This window comes from Beta vulgaris, chromosome 9 (assembly GCF_026745355.1).
Source record: "Beta vulgaris subsp. vulgaris cultivar EL10 chromosome 9, EL10.2, whole genome shotgun sequence".
NCBI classification, from domain to species: Eukaryota; Viridiplantae; Streptophyta; class Magnoliopsida; order Caryophyllales; family Amaranthaceae; genus Beta; species Beta vulgaris.
In genome coordinates, this window is record NC_079210.1 from 38,376,305 (window position 1) to 38,394,276 (window position 17,972).

A 17,972-nucleotide genomic window follows, 5' to 3' on the forward strand; every position below is an offset into this window, starting at 1 on the left:
TAGAGGAAGGATAATATGAAAACAAGAATAACTCTGGAGCTAAGATCATCAAATGAAACGCCTCAATCATATCAAAATGTATGCACTATCAAATATCAAGGAGTACCAAGTCAAAGTCAAGATCAATGCAACAACGAGGAACTAATCACACATGAAAGAACAGAACTGACACAGATACGTCAGTTTATAGGCACAAAAGCTCACTTAGGTTAAGGTGTCTGCATAGTAATGTTAAATCGAGCAGAGGAGATCAATCAATCTTACCACAAACAATCAGTTGCGAAACAATCGTGCTATGAAGTATCATGAACAAGATGAGGACACTTAACAAATGTAGTAAAATATCAAAAGGTTCTCAAAAAGTCTTAGCAGTAGTCCCATAGATGCAACTAGAATGAGATGAAATATGCTAATGCAACTAAGAAAGCAGTAGAATTTTTTTGGTTACACGTAAACTCCCACTCCTAATAAGCAGTACAAACTGTGCAACATCCTACAAAGCAATAAAATCTACACTAGAAAGCAAATAAAGATAGAATATTCCTCCCCCAAGCTAGAATTTGCAGTGTCCTCACTGCATAAACCAGTTCAGAAAAGGAACGAAAACCAACCCCTGGATCACCAAATCACCAAAGTCTCCCACCAAAAACCACAACACACCACCAAGACCACACACAATCCGACAATCCAATAAACTAATAATTCAATCAATTGTAAAGATTCTCAACAAGATGCATAAAACAAAAATCCAAGCAAAAATATGAGATGAACATTAACAACAATTATATGTGAGAAAGATGCTTACTACCCAATTAATTGGGGAGAAGAGTCAAATATGCTCAAAAATCATGTCATAATGCTTCACGAAGCAACTTGACCAATTTGATGTTTTAAAGAATCCTATAAGAACATTAATAAAAAAAAATTAGAAGTCTATGGAAAAATAATAACAAAAAAAAAGAATAAGAGAAGGAAAATAATAGAAACAAAAAAAAAAGAAAGAAGAAAATAAAAGAAAAAGGAGAAAGAAGAACAAAGAACGAAAGAAAAGAAGCAGGCAAGTGGTGAGTCGGATTGATGGTGGTGGGATGGACGGCGTATGGGCGGCGAGTAGAAAGCCGGCGGGTCGCTGTCTCGCTGGTGTTGCCGAGTGGGGTGGAGAGGAGACAGAGGACGCAGGGGCTGGTATTGGGAGAAGACGATAAAGGAGGGAGGCTCGGTGGTGGTGGCGATACGCTGACCGGCGAGAGCGGGTATCGGCAATGGTGAACAGGTGAGCGGGTCTTCGATTTTCGTGCGTGCTGACTACTGCTTATTCTCTCGACAAACCAGCGACCGCTGGCCTGCCAGCGAGCCAATCAAGCAGTATTTCATTGCGCTGGGGGTGAATAAGCCATCGAACACTAGCCTTGCAGCGAGCTAGGCAGAGACTCTCCCGTCAAGACTTCGACAACTTCTTTTTTTCTTTTTTTTTTTCTTTATTTTTTTTTTGTTCTTAGTTTCAATCCACCTACAACAAAGACAAAAAAATACACCAAAGTGAGTAAACTTACTAAAAAAAAAGAAACAAAGACAAAAATCATAACCGTTTTAGACTAGTAGATCACTCATAATAGTTCAATGCTCTAAGAAGCTTATCATATATTCCTGCAGACATCTCAAAGCATATTATATAAGAGTGAAAAGGAAAAATGAAAAAAATTAGTACTAAAAAATTACTAAAACTACAAAAAGAAAAGTCATAGGAAAAATTATATTTACGAGAAGAAAAAGAAAAATCGTTAGTCTTTTTACATGACTCAAAAGAAGGAAAAGAAACTAACTGTACATTATTTACATTATCATGAAAGTCATTCAAAAGGGGAGAAAGAAGGAACGATGGAGGATATAATAAAGGAGAAGAAGGAATAAGATCAAGTTTTTGAGAAAATGGAACATGAAACTCAAAAACAGTAGGTGGTACCGATATGACTTGAAAAGTAATTTACAAGATAAGGAAAGTCTTAAATAAACTTGATGACTAAATACAACTCTCATTTACCCTATACAACCCACCTAAATACCAAAAATACCCTTCATGCATTCATCACCCATTTCTCCCAATACATTTCCTCTCTCATCTCCCTCTGCCTGTTCGAGTTTCATCCCTCATTCATTCAAAATCCATTTCTCCCAATTCCTTTTCTCTCTCATCTCCATTTTCTCGGGTTCCATTTCGTCTATCAAAATTTCGTAATTTGAGGTTAGTTTTCTCCCTATTTTGGTGTTTTGTTAGTGTAATTCATTGCGATTTTCTCCCTATCAATATTTAGGAAATGCGAGTTACAATTTTGAAGGAAACCGCGAAATTCATTGCAATTTTCTGGATTTTCGTTCGTTTCCTTCAAAATTGTTCTTAGTTTTCTGGACTGTAACTCGCTCTACCGTGTTCTTAGTTTTATGATTTTCGTTCAACCCGTTGTTGCGAAATTGGTGATAAATAATGGTCCCAAATCTGTGCTTTGTCTGTTCGAAATTGGTTGTTCGAAATTGGTTGTTGCGAAATTGGTGATAAATAACGGTACCAAATATGTGCATTCTTGTTTTTTCGAAATTGTTTTGTTTGTTAATTGGTTTGTTAGAATTTCATATAAATTGAATGAAATAGCAGTTACTATTCCACGTATATTGAACAAAATAATTGGTACTGTTTCATGTAACTGGGATGAAGTGCTTCCTCCCGTTTCATATAAATTGAATGAAATAGCAGTTACTATTCCACGTATATTGAACAAAATAAATGGTACTGTTTCATGTAACTGGGATGAAGTGGTTCCTCCCGTTTCATATAAGTTGGATGAAATGGTTGTAACGGATGTAACAATCTTCATAATCTGCTGAATTGGATCAAGAATTACAGAGAGTCTAAATTCCAGAAGAAATGTTTTTTATGAAGTTGTAGGTGTTGGGATCTATATGTTGTGGCAAATAGTAAATGAAATGTTTTGGAAGGAAAAGCTTCCTACTGTCTCACACTCTATTCAGTTTCTGAAACGTGATGTGAAAATGTGAAGGGGAAAAACAGATTATTGGTTATAGGAAAGAGGTGATTATGATGCCAAGGTACCAGCCATATTGCTTTTAATATTGTAATAGTAAAGTGAGATATGTTAGTTCTCCTACTCCTGCAAAATGGTTAGAGAAAAATTAAGATATATGCTCACGCTAAATTCACAAATGACATATGCTCACGCAAAATGATATGTTAGTTCTCCTACTCCTTTAAAATGGTTAGAGAATTTAAGACATATGCCAAGGTACCAGCCATATTGCTTTTAATACTGTAATAGTAAAGTGAGATATTGCAAGTTATTGTTCTCAAATGACATATGCTCACGCTAAATTCACAAAGGTCAGCAAAAAGTTGCACTTCTAATCATGAATTAGTTCTTCAATAGCTATTATCCACAAATCTGAAACCTGGTGGATAATAGGGTGTTCAACACCTTTCCTATCTATTGTTTAGCTAGCTAAAACATAGCTCAATAGGGTGTTTCCTTAGTTAAAGCTTGATTAGTTAGTCATATTTTAGTTAATAATGAGGTTGAACCTGATTGTTTAGAACATTTTCGTCAGTAACAAGCTTCCCGATTCCACTTCATGCAGATTTTTTTAGTGAAGTAGAACTCTATCAGTCCAATCTGTACTAGAAGTGGCTATATACATAGTAATGCAGAACAGTTCTCCACTTCTAGTAGTCAGTCCTTGAACTTTGATTTTCTCATTGACTAGAAATTTGTATTCCCTCATAAAACATTTTCAACTTTCATGGATAACAGGCGAAGGTGAGAGGAACGTAAAGGCTGTGAAAGAAGGGGGAAGTGTGCTGGTCTTAACAGGCGCGGTCACACCACCAGGTTTCAATAAAAAAGAAAAAGGTAGACCATGATCATGATTGGGGCTGTTTATTGCTCCCTTCACTCGAAACAGGAGGGCATGATAGGATAGTATAGAATTAATCAAAGCTTATATTATTATCTTAGGGTTATACAGTTATACTTAAATTATTGAGGGTCATGGATCTTCTTATCTGTGCATAAGATATGGTTCAGGTGATAAAATCATGGTCTACCTTTTTCTTTTTTATTTTTAGGGGGGTTGTTTGTACTGTAATTGGGCTCAACATGCTCGGTGCACAAACAAACAAACAAAAACTCAATGTCATGACTGTGGGAATGTGTTGATGATAGATAATTTACTTATTTCTTATTAACCTATGTATGCAGATGACATACAAAATTGAAAAGAAGACTCGTTTAGACGGTAGGACAGTGACAGTTTCTGCTAGGGCTACTCGTGCGGCTAGGAGATCATCCAGGATTGGGTTCAACGAGGAACATGTTACAACGAGCAACCCGAGGAAGACAATGGCAAACGTAAATGGGTAAAACGTCCTCGCACTTCTGATTGGATGTTGACTGCACCAACACCAGGAGGGCCACTTTCTACAGATTTGCTACATGGTTATCGAGGTCATGTAGCTTGTTACATTTGGGAGAAAAATGTGAGTACTTATGTGTAGTAGATTTGTTCGTAAACACAATATCAATGTGGTAGTATTTTAATTGATTTGTGTTCACTTTCTCAGATTGAGCGTGGTTGTTTGGTCATTCAGTCACGAACACATGCGATTGATCTCTTTCGATTTGAGCCTCGTGATGCATGGTATCTATTAGTGAAAAGTACTGGGTTGGGTCATTTGAGGGAATGCATGTTCCCTCATCATAATGCACCATTAATATCAGCTTTTGTTGAGAGATGGCACCCTGAAACTAATAGTTTTCATTTACCATTTGGAGAGATGACAATTACATTACATGATGTATCTTTGATTTTGGGTCTTCCTATTAACGGTGTTGCTATTAACCACCCAATGCAACAAAAGGAATCACGAAATTCACTATTTTCTTTTGTTGGTAAATTGCTTAATATAGATACAAAAGAGATAGAGTTTGAACATGCACATGGTGGAATTAAATTGTCAAAAATTAGAGAGACTTTGATGGATCCAAAAAATAAGTATGATGTGGATGATATAGCTAGAGGCTTTTTAGTTACATTACTTGGGTCTACTATATTTATTGACAAAACTGTAGATCGCACATCCACTCTATTATTTCCTCTAGTGCGCGACCTTGTTAGTGTTAAGTCGTACTCGTGGGCTTCGGCAGCTCTTGCGTATCTTTATCGGGAACTTGGCAAAGCTACAAGAGCAGAGACTAAGCAACTGGCAGGATCATCTACTCTTCTTGAGGTAATTTATTTCTTACATTTAAAAATTATTCGACTTAAATTCTCAATTTAATTTTTGTGTTCTTTTATTTTAAGGTTTGGATATATGAGCACTTTCCAATGTTTCGACCCATGACGAATTCTAACTATTTGCCCGGTGAGCACCCTCGAGCTATGAAATGGGATGCTCAGACTCCGACACCGATATTACTTTCTACACTACAACAACACCGATGGAGGTTAGATGACATGACAGCTCAAGAGGTATATATTTATATTTTTGTTTGATTAGATTTTTTAGTTGGAGTTTTGTTTATATTATCTTAATAATATAATGTTAAATACAGGTTATATGGGTTCCTTATGGTATCAATGTAGTACACAATTTACCATTATCATTGTATCATGGGTGCATTCGGTACGCTTCTATAATTGAACCGTATATGCCGGACCGTGTTCTACGACAATTTGGATATGTACAGACTCGTCCTATGTCTCCAATTACACCAAATAAAGAGAACAAACCGACCCATTTTTACGCCATCGAATATCCGGAATCTATGATGTGCTTTTGGGATGATCCTTCATCGCATTGTTTAAGTATGCACCGTCTAGGTGAGGATGCTTCCAATCCATGGGATTGCTCTTCCGACTACATGCAATGGTTTTTACAATGTTCACATCCAAAGTTGCAAAATCCTGAACATGCCCCTAATGGATATATGCCAAGACAACACCAACTTACTGCCGAAGCGGTAAAATCTAATAAGTATTATGAAGTTATCATTTTCCATTTTCTCGTTTCATAATAATATTTTAATACTTTTTTAAATTACAGCGACTCCACTTGATTGCTCATTATCTACGTCCAGTATATCCTGAAGTACGATCAAAATTGAGTTTGGAGGACCAATTTCACCATATAGACCAGGCTATTGACGTTCTGTTGGAGTTTGAAAAATTACATTCGTCACAACGATGATTATCGGGAAAATGCATGAGATTGTGCACCTTTTGTTATCAGGAGAATTTACGTTATAACGTTTTGTAGTATTGGTATTTTTATTATATAGTAGATTAAAAATAATTTTAGTTTTGTTTATATTTGTTCGATACTAGCAAGTAACTAATCCTTTTATTATCTATGATGTTTTTCACATTATGAAAACATAAAAAGTGATTCCAACACCAAAGTTCAATTCCAATGTGTTGACAAATAGTAAATTACAACCTCCAAAAACAAAAAGTGATGTTACCATATATTATATCAAGGATCTAGCTCAAAAAGGTCTACATTATTTTGTTGATCTCGCACACCCGCAATGACTTTCCATCTTTCAAATCTTGAATGATAAGGTATTGACCAACCCGCAACACTAGGATCATGATGATGACGCCAATATGGGTAAATCGGCGGCATAGGAAAACCTTCTTTCATTTCAACCTAATAAAAAGCAAGATGTAAAAAAACTAATAATTTATTGTAATATACAAATTTTAACAAGTTACACTTACCACAACGTAATGCTCCATCCGCTGCAAAAATCCAATGTGATGACTCGATCAGGTGCATGGTTCCCTCACGAGAATTATTGGCAAAAAAGTAATTGGTTGATTAGAGCCAACAAACAACTACCACATTATATCTGGTGGAGATCACAAAACCCATGTCAAGTAATGACATCCAGTAATCTTTAGTAGCGGATCCGACATAGTGTTGAAGGGAGATCAAAGTTGATCTAACATTATCGTGACCTCCTAGAATATCACTGTAAATGTTTAACCTAGTCTCAATCTCCATAGCTAACTCTTCCCGAACAGTTGGCCATCGTTCCTCATCCTCATAAATCCATCGAGAAACGGCCCTATAACCACAATTACCATCAGCTCCAACATTGTGTATACTACTAATATAAGGTACTATGTAGGAGGGGAGTTGATCATGAAATGGCAAGATATTGGGAGGAATTATTTGTGAAGCATTTGAGAGTGTCAACGAAGAACGTCCACGTCCACGACCACGACCTTTAGCTGATGTAGAAGTAGAAGCACATCCACCACGTTCAGTTTTAGAATTCTTGGAGCATGTTTGTTCTGTGTATTCCCAATTAGATGGATCTCTTCTTGTAGAGTTTTTTTTTAGGACGACCTTAGTGGGCTGTAGTATGTGGGCTCGTTCAATCTTGTGAATTCAGGGTGCACTATTTTTTCCAATTGAGCTGCTATTATTTTTTTACTTTGTTCAGGTAGATCTAGAATATCCTTGAAGTACACTTGCAATTCCTTATCAATATCATGCCGGATCTGAAAATGAGATTCTTCATCTAAATTGTAAGTGGAGCACACTTCTAAGTTTAAGAGTCCTCCAAAAAGGGTGGATATCCGTAAGTTGAATACTTGATTTCTTTCTTCCATTCCATCTATCTTCATGAGCACACGGAAGTCCATGGTATGTCTTAAATAACATCCACAAACGAAACCATCAACACCAACTTCATTTGCACGTTTATATTCATTATCAAGCAAGCGTATAGCCTTATGTGATACTCGACCTTTCAATAACATAAATAGACGTAGCACTGTCACATGAGGATCTCTGTTTTGGGACCTTTGGAAAGAGGCTTTTATTTCACGTTTCTGGGCTTCCAAAAACGAATGAATAATTGGCCATATTGTATCCAAACTTCCTGTCGAAGTCTTTAACCACGATTTCAGTGCTGCATGAGCACTTTCCACCCTGTAATATAATTAAGAATAATAACGATAACACATATAAAAAACATTACCACTATATAATATATCATTTACTTATTTGAATTATAATTTAATTAATAATTGAAATTTTTATTTACCTGTTGGTCGTTCTTGTGCCCAAATGTAGGATGTTCATTGTAAAAGCATTGACAAATCTATCACTATATGGATCCAACCAAGTAGATTTCACATAATCTAACACAGCTGGCATAGACTTAAAGGCTTCATTCATTTCTTTTAATCGTTGTTCATACGATGCAACACTTGGTGCATCCACTAACTTATACCATCTAGAACGAAATGCTTTGACAATATCTTCATTTTTAGTCAACTTGCCCACATAGTTGTCCACATTTTTCCCAATATGTCTTGTACATAAAAGATGAGCCGAGTTAGGAAATATTTGTCTAACCACGTTGATAAGAGCCAATTCCCTGTCAGTTACAATCACACCCGGCAACTTCTCTGGATCAAATAACTGTTTCACACATTCCAGACCCATTGGTAATTTATTTCCTTTTCGTTTCTCAACCAAGCAAAGGCGACAGGAAAATTTTTTCCAGTTGGAACTATACCAACTATCTCCAAAAAAGGCATTTTGTATCTGTTTGTCTTATATGTACAATCAATGACTAAAACATAAGGAAACAAAAACAATAGATCAACAACATCATGATGAGCAAAAACTATGTCACTAACCACATTTGTTCCCACTTCTTCACGATGCCATTGTAGATAGTTATTATCAACAATCACCTTCATTAGTTGTTGCATCACAGACCTACCACACATTGCCTCGGTTTTCAACTTCTGACGGGCATTATAAATATGTTTCACTGTAGTCAAAGTCTCTTCATCCACCCTACTAAGAACTTTCATGATTTGACTAGGCGGTACATGAGATTTAGTTAATTCTTCTACCAAATTGAGCTCATCTTTACTTAACATGCCAATAAGTGCACGTCCTCGTTAAATCGGGAAGATCATGATTGTGCTTTCCATTAATGACATAGACATCCAACCACCACCAAAGCACTCATTCGCTTGAAGTCGAAAAGGACACAGTCTTTTTTTTGTACCGGTAAATTTCTCCACATCTACACGTTCTCTAGACTTATGCAGTCTATATCTTCCGCTTCTTTCACAAGTGAGGGTAGCTTTTGCATTCCCCAAGCCTTGCCCTTCACCATATTGTGATCGAGCGATAATTATCACCATATTATGCAGCCTACCTACTTCAGTAACCCAATCACGTAATGCTTTTCGAGTGGGAAATATATTGTAGTGGTGAAAAATTCACTATAATAAGGTGTATTTTCATAACCTCTTCTACATGGACATCATCCTGACAATTTATGAAAACCACAAAATACATGTTATCATAAATTTGATAAACATAATCAATCATAAATTATACAATAAATGACAAACAAAAAAACTATTTATACATCATTTTTGAACTTTGATAAATATCATCAATTTTACATCTTCAAATTCATAAATTAAGTCTCAACATCATCAATCTCAAACATAAATAGTAAATTGGTTTGTTTTGTATTTATATGTGTTAAACATTGCTTGGTGCGATTTATATGAAACATATGATATTGTCTCGAAAACTTTTTACGAAACAAAAATAGCAGATTTCGTGCAACTTGCACGAAATGGAATATAAAGAATTTCGTGCAAGGTGCACGAAACAGATTCAATTGTTTCGTGCAAGTTAGATTGCTCTACTAGCTCAGGGGATGAAGTACTCTTGGAACTAGAGAGGTAGTTATAATCTCTTTTCCTAGCATCATTTTTGAGAGGATCGATTTGCTCCATTGGTTCCAGGATCTAAATGTCCTCTACAGTTTGGACATCTCCATAATAGACTCCTTGATCATTGGCAGCATCATATTCGTCTTCTGAAGGAGTAGGATCATGGATTTGTTTTTCCACAATTCTAGTATAGCTTGCCATACCTAGAGTCTACTTCCATTCCCTTAGGAATTTTCAACTTTTTCTTGCCAGCTTTTGCTAAAAAGTAATAAAAGGCAGAAAGAAATTAGATAAAACATCTTCTCTTCAAAGTTATAAAAATAATGATAAGTCATTTTTATATATAGTTTTTAGATGCATTTAGGTTGCATTTTAGAGCATTTAGTTTCATATTTAGGTTCATTGTTGCATTATATTCTTAAGTTATGTTTTTCTATTCCTATTCGGTATGTTTTCTTGTTTTTGATGAATTTCAGGCATTGAAGACTTATTTGGAGTATGATTATCTAAGCTTAAGGATTAGGAGCACTTGGAAAGAAGCTACAATGAATAAGGATCGTATGGATATGTCATAGTACGAGTTTGAGCAAAAAAATATGAAGGGTACGGTACGGTATTCATTTTGATGAACCCAACATTACACATGCTGATGAGCCCATTTTCTCAACACCAAGTGAGATTTCCCCCAGTTGGAATCAACAAGCGTTCCTGTTTTGGAAGGATAAGGTGCTTTGGAGGAAGACGGTACCCCCCAAGGAGAAGCTAGGCATCATAACATGGCATCTGCTGAAAAAAATCTCTTCTTTCAAGGCGACGAAGATCTCATGGATTCAATTGCATTGAATGTTGAATTTCCAGATTCTCCTCCTTCCTCGACGGTTGTCATAACAAACCCCTCTATTCTTAGCGAAGAGATTCCAATAGATGTTATCCCTTTAGATATTGCACCTTTGAGGAGCAACTTTTAATCTTTGGACACTTTTCCATCAAAGGATCCTTCATCTTCACAATCCTCTATTGGAACTGGTTTGCATTCTTTTCCTCATAGATTCACTTTAGACTTTTTCTATTTGAACCCATATCCTCATAAAGCCAAATTTCACTATCTACCTAACTTGGAATCTCTTCTTTATGATGTAAAGGAAAGCAATCAAGAAGCAAGTGTGATGAAAGAGTCTGATGGAGGAAAAGAAGTAAATATGGACTTGTCCATTGTTGTAAAGGAATAACCTGCTTCTAGCAGCGTTGTAAACAATCCCGATGAACATTCTGAACACATCAAGAAAGAAGACAAGATATAGAATCTTTGCCTTACTCTTTCAGAAAATTCTCATGATCAGCTTCTGGACAAGCTCTTAAACAGATTTTGGAATCTTCAATATTCCAAGGCTTTGAATATTGGACACCTTGTCATGACTATGTAAAGGAAACTCTTCTTCTTCAGCAATGTAATACTGAAATAGGAGTTCAATCCCTTAAGTTTTCAGTTCATAAACTTTAAGAAGAAGATACTTCTTAGGAAGCACAAGCCAAATCTTTTAAAAGCTTCACTGCAAAGACCCATAAGTCCTTAGACTCCTATGATCAGCAACCGAAGTCTCTTTATGATGAAAGGCAGTCCTTACATAATCGCCTGGCGGAGATTAACAAAGAAGAGATTACCATTATTAATGAGGAATCTTCCCTTTAGAGCGTCATTGACATTAAAAAAGGAAAGCTAGACTAGGGACGCGCCAAACTTGCCACTTTGAGGCAAGAGATGTTCAAGGAAATAGCAGTCTAACAGAGCTTGATTCTCCAAAGGGAGAAACTTTGTAATGCTTGGTCAGCCATAAAAAATCTTAGCTTAGCTACTATTAGACAATGCTGAAACGTCTAAGAACATTAGTTTTGTAATAATGTAATCTTAGTAATCTCTAGATGTTTGAAACAATTCTGCATGTTTTTGTTGAAACACATGATCATGTTGTTCCCAGATAGAGGGATGGTACTTTTTAAGAAATTTGCCATTTAAAGCCATCTATATCTTTCAGCAGGTATGCATTGCTAGATAATTTCTTGTGAATGATAAAAAGACCTTGCCATTTAGGTGACCACTTTCGTAATTGAGGGTCTTTATAAGCTGCTTTTGGTAGAAACATCCTCTAAACCTTATCATTTTCTTGAAATTCTTTTAGTACTACCTTTTTATTATATGCTCTAGCAACCTTTTCTTTTTGGATTCTCATTTCAGCTAAGGCTTCTTCCTTAATTTCTAGAGTATCCATGACTCAATACTACATTTTGAAGCAAATGCAACACTCTGGTGCAACGGTTAAGGCTAATGCAACACTCTGGTGCAACGGTTAAGGCTAATGCAACACTCTGGTGCAACGGTTAAGGCTAATGCAACACTCTATTGCAACAGTTAAAGATAGTGCAACACTATTTGCAATAGTTAAAGGGAATCGTTGCATTAGGTGACATATTATTGCATTGGACGATTAATGTAACACCAAGTCACCAACTTATTCTAATATAAATATATAAAAAAAGACCAAGACCCTTAAATGAGTTATTTCTCAACTCTATCTCGTTCCTTCAGCAGTTGAGTTCTCCCAAAACCTAAACCCTCATTTTTCCATCTACCTTGCATCTCGCTCTCTTCCTCCTGCTTGCCGGGACCTCTAGCCACCTACCTCTCTCCTCTTGTTTCTCCGTATCCCTTCCGCTTCAGACGCGCTTCCCTTTTGTAGTGGTGTCGCCGCTTAGCGCAGCCCGTCACCAAGGTGTTATGCTTCCTCCTTCTCCTATCTTCAATGTTGATGCTTGATTTAGTTTGATGTCCAAATTTTGATCATTGTTGGATGATTAAGGTAGAGTAGAAGAGGTCAATTTATGAAATTATTTTATTTTATGAATTTCTTTGCATAATCTAATCAGCAATTCGTGAATTAGGTATGAAGAGTCCTTGCTTAACTTGACTTTATGGATTGATTATGCCAATTGTTTGTTTTCCTGATTTGTGTTGTTAGATGGGTTTATGTTTTGATGGGGTTTTCCAATTTCATATCAAGTTTAGTATCATCTTAGAACTCTTAATAGTCATAATTTGGGGTTAATTGAGCTTAAATATGAATGCTTTTATTGTAATTATGATTAGGGCTTATTTTCTTATACATGCTACTAAAGATTGAAACATATAGGCTTGACTTTTGCTTCTGTTTACATAACTTCAAGTTTAAGGATCAAATATCACGCGTACCCCTTCATTATTGGCACATTGTTTACCGAACTTGTTGGCCATTGATCAAGGAAGTCACAACATCTCTGTTGTTTCAGATAATGATATACATTTTACTCCACCCGTGATAGAGGTTTTTAAGCTCTAATATGTAATATTTTCTGGACCCAGTGTGGTTTTTGATATAATTGGAACTTTTTCATACTTATATGTCCTAGAATATGAATCCCATATCAATGACACTGATCAATTGATGGTGCATTGTAGGGAAATGTTGCAAATATAGCCGACTTAAGTGGGCTTGAGATGATATGTTATGGTGTAAACTCAGGCTATGGCTCTGAAATTTCAAGTGCACTTTCTTTTTTCGAAATCTTAATCCATATTTTATCTTGTGAAATGGTTTGCTGATGTCCATCTTCATAGAATGCCATGTATATTTGGGCAATAAACCTAATTTATTGAAGGCTTGGGCCTTTTGGAGAATGTTCAAAGTCACAAATTGAACTCAATTTCAAGTATGGTGAAGACATAGGTAATTGTAGCCCAGGGGAGCTTATTTTAATTATTTTTGCAACTCGAACCAATTGAGGGTTTTTTTTTGTTGTTTGCTTTCATATAAGATGGTATGTGATAGTGGAGGGTAGACTATGATCGAGGGTAAACTCGAGGTGAGATTTGGGAGAGTAGGACAAATAACTTGAAAGGTGAGGGAAAAGAGAAATATCTATTAAAGTTAAGTACAATTTTCATTTCACAAAGATTCATTCGATTTTATTGTATAACTTGAATATATTGGAACCTGGCCGACTTTTGTGGGAATTCAGATATCTTGGTTACGACTTGTTGGTGTTGTCTGGCTGTTAGTGCCTTGCATTCGTAACGGAAATATGCAAAGCTGCTCTTTTAATGTTTCTACGCACATCAAATGTTTCTAAGCACTTCAAATGTCTTCCTTTTCAGAAAGACCTTGAGTTGAAATCTGACCCCAATTTCGAGATTCATCTCCTATTTTAGCTGGGGATTAATATTGAACAAGTTGTCGTTGAGTTTATAGTCATGTTGGGCCGTCCATATTATTGACTACATATTAACTTCTCCTTTGGGATGTGTTAATGTGAAATATGAACATATATGTAAACAACACTTAGAGGAAGTGAGGAATATTACTGATTTGCTTCCTCATTGAGCAGTAAAGGAGGCTCTTGATTTTTTATGCAACTAATATGAAGTGTGGGTTGTTTAGTGAGCTTTTTTGACTGTGTATCTTTAACTTCAATAATTTTATATCTTCAATTTGCTGTTATCCCTCTTACTCACCGGGAGCCTCTACCTTTTGCAGGCAACTCTTGATGATTTTTTGTATGAACTTGCCGAAAAACTAGTAAGTAGTTTAGATTAGGTGTTACTTTCGGTAGGTTAATATCGCCTTTTACCCAATTTCACATACACAAAAAAACTGCATTTCAGGTGAGTTGTGTGCTGAGATCTGGAAGAGACTATAAGCAGGCACTGATAGAATCAGATGGAATTTCACCTAGATGTTTGGGTTATTTTTGTTCTCTTTAAAGAAGCAACCTTTTTATTCGAAGAGGTAATGTACTTATCCTGCTTCCTCGTAGTTGAGTGGTTGTTGTTGAGCCTTCTGAGATGATAAGTGATGGTAACAAGACCATATTGTCTTTGGTGTAACAGCTCTCATAAAGAGAAGAGTGCTCATGTTGCTTCTGTTAGAAATATTTTGGAAAGCCATGCTAACTATTTAATGTCAGGGAAGTAGATGTCGAAGCTTGTTGCGTTTCTGAAGGGCACACAATTTGATGTGGTGGTAAGTGAACTTTAGTGTAAATTTATTATTAATTACTCTATATCATTAATAATGCATTTCTAGTATTAGGCTGCTTATAACATAGATCCTGACTTCCCCATACTACTTAATGAATGATTCAATCATGTAGTCGCCATATTCTGTTTAAGGCTATTATGTTTGGCTTCTTATAATAAGTGAATTGTAACTTGCATCTGAACAAGACTTCCTCCAACGAGAAAGATATAGATGTGCTCATTTAGAAAATTTTGCTTTGACGAGAGCTGTTGCTGGTGGGAACACAGCAGTAGGGGGGTGCTGCTGATGGGAACACAGCAGGAGCGGGGGACGGGGGGATGCTGCTGGTGGGGATGCTGCAGGGGTGGGGGTGGGGGGATGCTGCTAGTGGGGATGCAGGGGTGGGGTGGGGGGTGGTTGGGATGCAGGGGTGAAAAATGTTGATTCTTAAAGTTCATTCAAAACTCCCTCCACAAAATTGACAATGTAAGTAAGACAATCTCTTAAAGTGATAATGTTGAAATAAGAAATTCTCAAACACAATGTCAGAGCTTTTAAGTGACAAACCTAAGCCACTTTACCGAAGTTTAAATTGACTGCAACTTAGAAGGAACTCCCTGCGCAGAATGATGAAATATTTTTATCATCTTTTTGTTATTATACATTGTTTGATAAGAGGTTTTTAGTGTGTCGTTAGGGCACTAAGAACAGATTTCCAAACAATATTTATAATCCTAACAAGCAATTACTAAGAGAATAGTAAGGGCAAGTCAAGGGTCGATCCACAGGGAAAATGGGATTGATTAAAGTCTATCAAGTCCAGACTACCTAATTGAAAGGTATTTGGGGGTTTGAAAGATGTTTGGTAACAATTAAGACTAACTATCAACTAGAACAAGCAAATATCAAGAGTTTAAATATCAAATAAAAGACACTAGAGTTAAGGTTACTAGTATGAATAAGAATAGCCAATGATTGCTAATGCGATTGTGATGTACGAAGATGATTATGCAAGGTTTAGTCTCCCTCTAAATTACTTGAGTCCTCTCTTGAATGGTCCTCAAGAGTAATCACTTAATCAATCAACTAAATCCTCTCTCGAATGGTCTTTAGTTAATTGATTAAGAGATTCAATAAGTTTGGAAAACCCCTAATGAAGGATCCCCTTAATTTCCATCCAATATCTTGGATAGAAATTAAGTTGATTCTTGGGGATGATAAAAGAGTTCAAAATCGATAGGAACATTTGAAATCAAAATACCAAAGTATAAATGTGATCAATATCTATCCTAAGGTTTCAAAACACCAAGATCAATGCATAAACTTCTCTAAACAATCACAATCACATCAACATCATATTTAAAACCCTAATTCATACTTTCACCCTAACCCTAGATTATGAAACTACTCACTAATCATGGAGTTAAAGCAATTAAACAATTAATCTATGACTAATCTAAGGCTAAACATGATTAAGTAATGATTAAACTAATGAAAATCGCAATTATGGGACTAAGAAAATGAAGATCTAGAATAATCAAAAGCAAGAACAAAAACGGAAAGAATGAAATAAAAACTAAAACTTTGAATTGAATTGAATGAAAAGTACCTTGAATGTCAATCGAATCACAAACTATGATCACTAATCTCAATTATCAATAAAAACTAAAGTGTTTTTCAGTCTAATACAAAACCCTAAAATATTGCGTAAAAACTAGAATGAAAGCGTCCGTCTAAAACTACCAAAGAAAAAAGAGTTTTAATGATCGATTTTCTTTTCCGGAACTCAGGTGCGGACGCACCTGAGTCTTCTGCCTCAAGGTGGAAATCCCTCGTCAAATGGTGCGGGCGCATAAATGGGCAGGTGCGGCCGCACCAGATACAGGTGCGGGCGCACCACATGTAAGGTGCGGGCGCACCTAAGTTTCTGCCTCATCTTGAATTCCTCCGTCAAAATGTGCGGGCGCACATGTAGTTGGTGCGGGCGCACATGTAGTTGGTGCGGGCGCACCGGACGCAGGTGCGAGCGCACCTTGTGTTTGGTGCGGGCGCACCAATGTCGTCTGTTTTGTGCTGCAAATTTGGTTGATGGTGCGGGCGCACCAATAGCGTGTGCGGGCGCACCAGGCGCACCTCAGGCTAACTCTCAGCCTCTAGCTTGTTCCCTCGTGCCATTTCCAAGGATGATTTCTCATACTTTTCCACTTCCAAGACCCAAGTTTGACTCCTCCCTAGGGATGCTCAACCATAATTGCCTCCCTCTCCCTCCTTTTGCCACTCCGAGCGCGGAGTTTTGCTTTAGCTTGGGGGACTTGCTTGTAGTTCTATATCTTTGGGAGTTTTGGGGTCATCGATGGTTGGAAGTTAGGGGTCTCATTGGTTTTCGGTAGCAGTTGGTGATTGTTCCGGTCTGCGGTTTTGATTCCCCCACCCCTGCTGACTTCTCTTCACCTGTACAGCTTTGCTTTGGTAGTCTTGTTTTGCTTTTGCTTTGCATATTTCCCAAAAAAAAAAAAAAAAAACACATTTTTCTCTTTTATTCTTTTCTTCTTTTTTTTCTGCATTTAGGATAGCTTGGTTGCATGCATGATTTGTGGCTAAAGTGTTCATGACTTGATTGGAAGACCTTCCTTATATTAGACTTGATGATTTCGGAAGCCCTGTTGTGACTTTAAGCGTCTCTTGAAACCGATAACTTTTGGTAAAGTCTCTTTGAAATTAGGCGAGTTGGATGAATGGATTGCCTTGCCCCTTGTGCGATGAATCCCGAAGGACGGCCAAGAACCTCGTAAGACTCACTCACAACCCTCACCATTGGTCGCCTAACTTGTGACTTGCATTTTAGCTCCCCAAGATTACATAAGAACGAGCCTCTAGGAGAATGATTTAGGACGTTTCTTTTGCTAGTAATAGGAGCTACAAGACCAAAAGCTTGAATACCTGCATAATATTCGCTTCTCAACCCATCTGAGCCTTTATATCCTATTTTTGCTTAACCCACATAATGAGTCATGGCCAAACTTTCCCCAAAGTGGAGTGCATGTGTAGTTTGTGTTGAGTTAAGTTGTTTTGATATTAAGTCTTGGTTGAAAGTGAGTTAATGTGCTTGTATGATCGCAAAAGTTGAGAAAACAT

At 36.7% G+C, this 17,972-nt stretch overlaps 2 protein-coding genes across 2 annotated transcripts; one reads left to right on the top strand and one right to left on the bottom strand.

The window, feature by feature from the left end:
• Window positions 1-1,262: 1,262 nt before the first annotated feature.
• LOC130590217 (protein MAINTENANCE OF MERISTEMS-like) lies at window positions 1,263-6,253 on the top strand. The gene is made up of 7 exons (XM_057392253.1): window positions 1,263-1,273; window positions 2,622-2,856; window positions 4,266-4,415; window positions 4,628-5,293; window positions 5,368-5,535; window positions 5,619-6,026; window positions 6,110-6,253. Exons 1-7 carry the CDS (start codon window positions 1,263-1,265, stop codon window positions 6,251-6,253), a joined length of 1,782 nt encoding a protein of 593 aa, XP_057248236.1.
• A 285-nt stretch (window positions 6,254-6,538) lies between these two features.
• On the bottom strand, window positions 6,539-8,904 carry LOC104894833 (uncharacterized). Its single transcript, XM_057392254.1, has 5 exons — window positions 8,725-8,904; window positions 8,124-8,629; window positions 7,509-8,008; window positions 6,908-7,365; window positions 6,539-6,715 (listed from the first exon to the last, which is right to left on the bottom strand). Exons 1-5 carry the CDS (start codon window positions 8,902-8,904, stop codon window positions 6,539-6,541), a joined length of 1,821 nt encoding a protein of 606 aa, XP_057248237.1.
• Between the last annotated feature and the right edge of the window lie 9,068 nt (window positions 8,905-17,972).

Bases quoted from the DNA above. Each gene is read 5' to 3' on its own strand.
- LOC130590217 (XM_057392253.1), top strand. The intron at 5,294-5,367 runs GTAATTTATTTC...TTTTATTTTAAG, and splicing joins GATCATCTACTCTTCTTGAG to GTTTGGATATATGAGCACTT. The intron at 6,027-6,109 runs GTAAAATCTAAT...TTTAAATTACAG, and splicing joins ACCAACTTACTGCCGAAGCG to CGACTCCACTTGATTGCTCA.
- LOC104894833 (XM_057392254.1), bottom strand. From the start codon at position 8,904: ATGAAAGTTCTTAGTAGGGTGGATGAAGAGACTTTGACTACAGTGAAA. The intron at 8,009-8,123 runs GTAAATAAAAAT...ATTATATTACAG, and splicing joins GGCACAAGAACGACCAACAG to GGTGGAAAGTGCTCATGCAG. The intron at 6,716-6,907 runs GTAGTTGTTTGT...GCTTTTTATTAG, and splicing joins TCTCCACCAGATATAATGTG to GTTGAAATGAAAGAAGGTTT.